The following is a 9,668-nucleotide window of genomic DNA, read 5'->3' on the forward strand; positions in this document are numbered from 1 at the left end:
TTTACCTTTAGGCGTGAAGGGGTTAAGAAAGTCATTATTTATTTATTTATTTCAGGTACTTATATAGCGCCGTCAATTCACACAGCACTCTACATATATATTGTACGTTCACATCAGTCCCTAACCCTCAAGGGGCGTACAATCTAAGGTGTCATTTCAAGGAGGGACACCTAACACCAGGGGCGTATTTACCACAAGGCATTTGCCTAGGGCAGCATTTTTCAGGGGGGCGGCAGCATTTTTCAGAGGGGCAGCACCGCCCCCCGAAAGAAGGGATGGAAGATGGGACAAATGCAGCATGGGGACCAGGTGGGATCTGCTTGATGGTGTATGCAGAGCCTGACTCTTGTTCCTGGGGATGTCCAGAGCTGTGATTGGGGGTGTCTTCTCTCTCCCCAGGATGGGGGGAGATTGCCACTGTATGGGGAGTGGTGGTAATGGAAGGCTCTCCTGGGTGGGGGGAGGCTGGGGTGTTGTTGGTCAATGTCAGGCTCCCTTTGTGGGGGATGGGGGTGTTGGTCGGTGTCAGGGTCTCTCTGTGAAGGGGGGGAGCCAATTCTTGTGTTGCCTAGGGCAGCACAAAACCTAAATACACCCCTGCCTAACACCAATGACATCATAATATATTCTTATAATTTTTTGTTTCTGATATGTCCCTGAAATACAAATAAAGATCATAGCCAATGGCAGCGTGTCTTTCCAATTCTGAATGTATTCCACAGATCATATTCTGGGGTTTCAAGATGTGCTGTGTAAGCTCTTTTATAGAAGCACAAGAAACGTTGAGGAGTGAAGACGCAGTGGCTGGCCAAGAAAACTGAAGTCACCAGATGATAGACATATCCCCGGCTTCCCTTTGACATCAGAATATGTCCACCAGTGCCATAACCAGTGACACCCAGGTACACCCACCTACTGCCTGGAGAAGTCTGAACAGGAGTGGTCTTCATGGATGAAAAACAAAATCATGTATAGTGTGATAGTGTACCATCCCGAGGAAGCAGATATAATCTGTGGAACGTGTTAGATGTAGGAAGGACATCCCACCATTGGCTACGATCTTCACCTGTCCATATAAGAAATTCTCCTTTTTGTTACTTTGTAAAGATGGACTGCAATCCACCAAAGCGTTGGGTAAGATAAACTCCACCTATTTGGACACATACTCCGACCCAAGACCCGCCGGTGCCGCTACTGTTTTTGTTTCCAGTGTTTATTAAATTTCCAGGTAGAAGTACAAAACAAGAGAGCCCTTACACAAAGAGTTAAACATTTATCATGAATAGAGGACAATCAGTTGTATCAGCACATGCAAGGATAGCACAAAAACTGAGAAAATGATAAGAATACATAACAGAAAATAATAAACCTTGTTATTGATGGAGATACAGAACAGAAAGGTCTCCTGTGGCCCTCAAGCCCTGCGGGGGAAGTTAAGGACTTCCCAGGCCAGGCGAGGTCATCCCATCCAAGTATGCTTTGGTGAAGGTTCAGACTCTCTAGAAAAGGCTTTTATTGGAATTTACCTAGAATAGGGTCTGATCCCGTCCAATCATATCATCCCTTTTCCAAGGATCGAACAATTATTTACTGTTTTCTAAAAAAACAAAAAGAAATGGCAGACTCGATGGGCCACTCCATCTATTTCTGCTGTCACTTTTCTATGTTTCTATATGTCTACAAAAGTTACAGTGTTACTAAACCCACAACAGTACAATCAGTCTGTAGATGCAGGAAAGCATGCTTGTTATACTCACTGTGGAACCTAAGGGGTTAATCCTCAGCATTGTGTAAAAAGGCTGTTTGATCCTGTCTTCTCTGATTCTCCCCTTCTTTTGCTGTCCCCAATCCTCTTGCTGATAGATCAAAGCCTTGGGGGCAAGCTTCACATGCTCAGTTTGGTGTGTATATCCAAAGTTTTTTTTTCTTGGGAGAGTGCATGTAATCAGCACAGGGCCAATCAACACTGTCTAGACAGAGGGTCAGGGGTCATTCAGTCTCATTGGACAATCAAGGGAGAATAAAAACTTCTCCTACAATATTTAATCAGTGTTCGGCTGGACACTGATAGAAGTCACAAAACTCTATACTGCTGATGAGAAAAAGTATTTCGTAGTTTATAGTTACTAAAATAATTTCATTTCCATGTTCTGTGTACTGTGGGAGACCGGATATAGTGAATGCGGGGTCCGGGAAGAGCGGATATAGTAAATGCGGGGTCCGGGGAGAGCGGATATAGTGAATGCGGGGTCCGGGGAGAGCGGATATAGTGAATGCAGGGTCCGGGGAGACCGGATATAGTGAATGCGGGGTCCAGGGAGAGCGGATATAGTGAATGAGGGGTCCGGGAAGAGAGGATATAGTGAATGCGGGGTCCGGGGAGAGCGGATATAGTGAATGCAGGGTCCGGGGAGAGCGGATATAGTGAATGCGGGGTCCGGGGAGAGCGGATATAGTGAATGAGGGGTCCGGGGAGAGCGGATATAGTGAATGAGGGGTCCGGGGAGAGCGGATATAGTGAATGCGGGGTCCGGGGAGAGCGGATATAGTGAATGCGGGGTACGGAGAGAGCGAATATAGTGAATGCGGGGTCCGGGGAGAGCGGATATAGTGAATGCAGGGTCCGGGGAGAGCGGATACAGTGAATGCGGGGTCCGGGGAGAGGGGATATAGTGAATGCGGGGTCCAGGGAGACCAGATATAGTGAATGCGGGGTCCGGGGAGAGATGATATAGTGAATGAGGGGTCCGGGGAGACCAGATATAGTGAATGCAGGGTCCGGGGAGAGTGTGTATGGTGAATGCAGGGTCCAGGGAGAGCAGATATAGTGAATGCGGCGTCCGGGGAGAGTGGATATAGTGAATGCGGGGTCCGGGGAGAGCGGATATAGTGAATGCGGGGTCCGAAGAGACCGGATATAGTGAATACAGGGTCTGGGGAGAGCGGATATAGTGAATGCGGGGTCCGGGGAGACCGGATATAGTGAATGCGGGGTCCAGGGAGAGCAGATATAGTGAATGCGGGGTCCGGGGAGAGTGTAAATGGTGAATGCGGGGTCCGGGGAGAGCGGATATAGTGAATGCGGGGTCCGGGGAGAGTGTGTATGGTGAATGCAGGGTCCAGGGAGAGCAGATATAGTGAATGCGGGGTCCGGGGAGAGCAGATATAGTGAATGTGGGGTCCAGGGAGACCGGATATAGTGAATACAGGGTCTGGGGAGAGCGGATATAGTGAATGCGGCGTCCGGGGAGACCGGATATAGTTAATGCGGGGTCCAGGGAGAGCAGATATAGTGAATGCGGGGTCCGGGGAGAGTGTAAATGGTGAATGCGGGGTCCGGGGAGAGCGTCTATAGTGAATGCGGGGTCCGTGGAGAGTGGATATAGTGAATGCAGGGTCCGGGGAGAGCGGATATAGTGAATGCGGGGTCCGGAGAGAGCAGATATAGTGAATGCGGGGTCCGGGGAGAGCAGATACAGTGAATGCGGAGTCCCGGGAGAGCGGATATAGTGAATGCAGGGTCCGGGGAGAGTGGATATAGTGAATGCGGGGTCCGGGGAGAGCGGATATAGTGAATGCAGGGTCTGGGGAGAGCGGATATAGTGAATGCAGCATCCGGGTAGAGCGGATATAGAGAATGTGGGGTCAGGGGAGAGCGGATATAATGAATGCGGGGTCCGGGGAGAGCGGATATAGTGAATGCGGGGTCCGGGGAGAGCGGATATAGTGAATGCGGGGTCCTGGGAGAGCGGATATAGTGAATGCAGGGTCCGGGGAGAGTCGATATAGTGAATGCGGGGTCCGGGGAGAGTGGATATAGTGAATGCGGGGTCCGGGGAGAGCGGATATAGTGAATGCGGGGTCCGGGGATAGCGGATATAGTGAATGCGGGGTCCGGGGATAGCGGATATAGTGAATGCAGGGTCTGGGGAGAGCGGATATAGTGTGATGCGGGGTCCGGGGAGAGCGGATATAGTGAATGCAGGGTCCGGGGATAGCGGATATAGTGAATGCGGGGTCCGGGGAGAGAGGATATAGTGAATGCAGGGTCCAGGGAGAGCGGATATAGTGAATGCAGGGTCCAGGGAGAGCGGATATAGTGAATGCGGGGTCCGGGGAGAGCGGATATAGTGAATGCAGGGTCCAGGGAGAGCGGATATAGTGAATGCGGGGTCAGGGGAGAGCGGATAAAGTGAATGCAGACACATTAAATAAATATATAGATACCTGGGCATATATAGCCAATCTAGTGGATTCATGGGCCAAGCTATTCCCGATAACTGTTACGTAGGATGTACTTGTTCTTTTTGTACAATGACACTAATTCAGTTTTATGTATGTTGCAGATTGCGGTGTTAGAGGTGAACATTTCGGGGGGCAGCAGGCAATGAGGCTGGGAGTAACCAGTGAAGACAAAACTTTTCTGTAACAAGAACATTTGCTTAGACAAGCGGGGTGAGCTTGTTGGGAAACATCTGAGGGGAACAGGCGATGGAATTGTTGGTAACCCGTGAAAACAAAACTTTTGTGTAAAGAGAACATTTTCTGAGCCAATAGGAGAGAAGCTTGGTGGCCATGAAGTAGTCTGGCTATTGTACGCACGTCTGTTCACATGGGTGTGTCATGCATGGCGCTGCATGCTGCAGTTTGACTTTGATAACGTATAAATGCTCACATGTTCTTTTTTGTGTGTTTTGGGAAAAGCTACGGCCGACGGGTTGTGAGTAGGTGACCCGGGGAACCTCTGCTAATAAATGAAGACACACCCATGAAGGGACTATTTAGTTATTATGGGAAATCAAACTTATCAGCCTGAATTCACTTTGCTTGGCCTCTCTGATCTCACATATTATCGAGTCCCGCTCTTTCTGCTTTTTCTTTTTATCTATTTGGCCACACTGGCTGGGAATCTTTTCATCATCTTCCTGGTGGTCACAGACTCCCACCTGCAGACCCCCATGTACTTTTTTCTGGGGAACCTTGCGGTTTTAGACATTATTACGCCCTCAGTGTCGGCATCACAATTGCCTCTTTACATCTTTACAGGTAGCAGGCTGATGGTATATTCGTCTTGTATAGCCCAGGTCTTCTTCATCTCCTGGTTTGTGATTACGGAGGCGTTCCTGTTAGCGGCGATGTCCTACGATCGATATGTTGCCATCTGTCATCCTCTACATTACACAGTCATGATAACTAGTCAGTTGTGTGTTCAGTTGGCGTCCAGCTGCTGGGCCATTGGCTCCCTCTGCTCCTTGATGCACACACTTTGCTCCTTACGGTTGACCTTTTGTGATTCCACCACCACCATCCCGGGCTTGTTCTGTGAATTGTATCAGCTGATACAACTGTCCTGTTCTGACACGTTCCTCAATTATTTGCTTGTTTACCTGCAGACCTTGAGTTTAGGGGTCGCTGCCTTTTCTGTCACTTTTCTCTCCTATGTTTATGTCTTTAAAACCATTGTGGGAATAAAAATGAAAGACGGACGGTTGAAGGCTTTCTCCACCTGCAGTTCCCACCTCACGGTGGTCTCCATCTATTATGTGACTTCCTTCTTCAATTACTTCCAGCCACAAGCCAAGAATTTTCTAGCAGGCAGACTGGTGTCGGTGGTGTATAACGTTTTCACCCCTTTCCTAAATCCTGTATTATACAGTTTAAGAAACAGCGAACTGAAAGGAGCTCTGAACAGATCTCTGGTGCGAATGGGCTTTCGGGATTGAACCATCTCTGCAGAACAAGATTGTTTATTTCCCAATAGTATGAAGGATTTACAACAGTTTCGTAATTTGTTTTTTAATGTCTTGGAACTTCGAGGTGGTATCACACCCCAGCTGTGCTCCATCGTACAGTAGGTACCCTTCAGTGCTGGCCACCTGCTGGCTCTGTGGGTCAGACAGAGGAGACATGGTACACATCTTCTGGTCTTGCCCACTGCTCCATACATTTTGGACACAAGTTCATTCCATAGTACAGAGGTTCATGGACTGTCCAGTACCGTACACCCCAGGATTGTTCCTTCTACATCATTCCAACATTCCATATACAGTACACCAGGGCAGGGGTGGACTGATCATTTGGAAACTCGGGCACTATGAGATGCCCCTGGTACCTTTTTCATAGGCTTTTTTGAGTTTGGGCAAGGACACAGGGGCCCCATGATCCTCTATTGCCCGGGGGCTCCATGAGTTGTCAGTCTGCCCCTGCACCAGGGCTTAAAATTTTGAGTCTAGACCTACTAGCCAGGCACAAACCTTACTCTCCACCAGTTTCCATACCCAACCTTACCCAAGTCCGCCTCTAATCCCACCCCTGTCCCGTCCCCTTGCATTTGGCGAGCGGGCAAGCGGCTTTTTCAACCCCTGCAGTACACAAATGATCAGTTATTAGGCATTTTGCTAACACAGCCCACTCCTGTATCCCCAAACCCTGGAGATCTTCTACCTCACCCTCTTTGTCTCTTTGGTTTTGAAAGATTGAAGATATAAGGATGATGAAAACCTGTCTAGAGATGTTCACGATGGAAACATTTATTTTGTTTTGGATTTGTTCCTTAAGTTAAAGTGGTAGTAAAGCTAAAAACAAAGGTGAAGGCATAATGTGCTGCTATGCATTGTATACTGGTACATCATGAAGGACTTACCTTGAATCGAAGCCCTCCAGCGGCACGTTGTCACCGCTGCAGAGGCTTCCATCTTCACCTGGTCTTCCTTCCGGGTTCGCGGGTTGTGGTGCTTGAATGGCCGAGACGGGATGACATCACTCCCATGCATGTGCCTGGCAGTCATGGCCGTGAAACAGAGCTCTGAGGGAATGGCATGGGTATGGTGTCCTTCAGAACACATGTACCGGTAATATCATCGGCTGCCGCTCACTAGAATATATTCCAAATGCTTCACGTTTAGGAGATATTAATTGTACCCACAGGTAAGCTTCATCATAAATAATAAAACATTTAGTTTACCATCATTGGAATCATTTTGTTTTGTCATAATAATTACGTTAGAATGATTTGTTTTTGGAATTAGTTTTGTATATTCATTATTTTCAAATTGATTTAAAATTCAAATTTTGGAAGGCATCTATATTCATTTTTTTTTCTTTGTTCCTTCATTTTTTATTCTATTCTTTTATATTCTATTTTATTCTTTTATTTTAAATCTATTCTGTTTTATTCTATTTTTTTCCTTTATATTATATTATATTCATGTATATTATATTGTATTCTTTTCTTTTCTATTCTATTCTTTTTTTATTCTAGTCATTCTATTATTTTCTTTTATATTCTATTTTATTCATTTATTTTCTATTCTATTATATTCTGTTTTACTCTATTATATTCCCTCATATTATATTCTATTCTTTTATTTTCTATTCCATTCCAGTCTATTAATTATATTATATTTGATTCTATTCTATTTGTTTCTAGTCTAAGCATTTATTTTCTAATCTATTTTATTCTATTCGGTTTTATTCTGTTCTATTAATTTCTAGTGTATTTTATTTTATTCTATTCCTTTACTTTCTATTCTATTCTGCTCTATTCTTTCACATTTTATTATGTTTTATTCTATTCCTTTATTTTCTATTCTATTATATTCTGTTTTATTCTGTTCTATTCCATTCTATTTTATTTAATTTATTACATTCTATTCCGTTTTCTTATTTTATATTATATATATACTATTCTTTTCTATTCTGTTATATAAAGCAGCCTAAGTATGAAACATCAACCTTTTTCACTTTTTTTACCCTACTGTATTTCTTGCAATATGTTTCCGTTTCAAATTCAAATTACTTTTCAAATTCATTTTGAATTTATTTTGAATTCAAATTTGGATCATTTGTTTTGTTATCATTTATTCCCCATTTTGCTCTCTTGTATTAACTAAGCTCGAGAACTCATATCTGCCAACTTATAGAGAAGCAGAGATTTATTGCTTGTGCAGCATGCTGAACGTGTTCTGGACACGCATGAACATTATATGCAACTGTGTAACCCTCCCCCCTCTCAGAAATCCATGTATGGTGCTATCCTGTCTACAGGGCAGTCTGAGTGGTCGGTTAGGTCTTTGTTTTCCTATTACAATATTTATTTTTCATTTCTACTGCTTGGAAGTATATTATATATTCTAAGTATATTTTGTGCACTTGTTTTGTAACCTTTTGTTAAAATTTTAATAAAGACAGAATGAAAAAGAAAATCTTGAAACAAATTTATTTTGTCTGAAGACATGTAAAGTGTAATGGTTTGAATCTCCTGTGTGTGAGCTGCTGGGTTTACAGTGCCTTGAAAAAGTCTTCCTCCCCCTGAAATGCCCCCCATGTTGTCATGTTACAATGTATTCCCCCCCCCTGAAATGTCCCCCATGTTGTCATGTTACAATGTATTCCCCTCCCCCCGAAATGTCCCCCATGTTGTCATGTTACAATGTATTCCCCTCCCCCTGAAATGTCCCCCATGTTGTCATGTTACAATGTAATCCCCCCCCCCTGAAATGTCCATCATGTTGTCATGTTACAATGTATTCCCCTCCCCCTAAAATGTCCCCATGTTGTCATGTTACAATGTATTCCCCTCCCCCTCTGAAATGTCCGCCATGTTGTCATGTTACAATGTATCCCCCTCCCCCTGAAATTCCCCCCATGTTGTCATGTTACAATGTATTCCCCCTCCCCCCTGAAATGCCCCCCATGTTGTCATGTTACAATGTATTCCCCCTCCCCCTGAAATGTCCCCCATGTTGTCATGTTACAATGTATTCCCCTCCCCCTGAAATGTCCCCCATGTTGTCATGTTACAATGTATCCCCCCCCCCTGAAATCTCCTCATGTTGTCATGTTACAATGTATTCCCCTCCCCCCTGAAATGCCCCCCATGTTGTCATGTTACAATGTATTCCCCCTCCCCCTGAAATGTCCCCCATGTTGTCATGTTACAATGTATTCCCCCTCCCCCCTGAAATGTCCCCCATGTTGTCATGTTACAATGTATTCCCCCTCCCCCTGAAATGTCCCCCATGTTGTCATGTTACAATGTATTCCCCCTCCCCCCTGAAATGTCCCCCATGTTGTCATGTTACAATGTATTCCCCCTCCCCCTGAAATGTCCCCCATGTTGTCATGTTACAATGTATTCCCCCTCCCCCCTGAAATGTCCCCCATGTTGTCATGTTACAATGTATTCCCCCTCCCCCTGAAATGTCCCCCATGTTGTCATGTTACAATGTATTCCCCCTCCCCCTGAAATGTCCCCCATGTTGTCATGTTACAATGTATTCCCCCTCCCCCTGAAATGTCCCCCATGTTGTCATGTTACAATGTATTCCCCCTCCCTCCCATGTTGTCATGTTACAATGTATCTATCGGGATTGGATGTGATGGACCGACACAAAGTGGCACATAATTGTGAAGTGGAAGGAAAATGAGAAATGGTTTTCAACATTTGTGACCAATAAATCTGTGAAAAGTGTGGCGGCATTTGTATTCAGCCTCCCGGAGTCAATACTTTGTAGGACCCCCTTTGGCTGCATTTCCAGCTGCAAGTCTTTTTGGGGATGTCTCTTTGCACATATAGAGAGGGACAATTCTGCCCGTTCTTCTTTGCAGAATCCCTCAAGCTGTCAGATTGGATGGAGGGTGTCTGGGAACAGCAATTTTCAGGTCTG

General features: G+C 45.2%; 1 protein-coding gene across 1 annotated transcript; it reads left to right on the forward strand.

The window, feature by feature from the left end:
• The first annotated feature begins 4,790 nt into the window (after positions 1–4,790).
• LOC149470694 (olfactory receptor 7C1-like) lies at positions 4,791–5,723 on the forward strand. Its single transcript, XM_089661857.1, has one exon. The coding sequence runs from the start codon at positions 4,791–4,793 to the stop codon at positions 5,721–5,723; it is 933 nt and encodes a 310-aa protein (XP_089517983.1).
• Positions 5,724–9,668: the final 3,945 nt, after the last annotated feature.

This window comes from Staurois parvus, unplaced genomic scaffold (assembly GCF_062004578.1).
Source record: "Staurois parvus isolate SC_StPar_1 unplaced genomic scaffold, SC_StPar_1.0 ptg000034l, whole genome shotgun sequence".
NCBI classification, from domain to species: domain Eukaryota; kingdom Metazoa; phylum Chordata; class Amphibia; order Anura; family Ranidae; genus Staurois; species Staurois parvus.

Excerpts from the sequence above, each read along its gene's own strand:
- LOC149470694 (XM_089661857.1), top strand. The coding sequence starts at position 4,791 with ATGGGAAATCAAACTTATCAGCCTGAATTCACTTTGCTTGGCCTCTCT.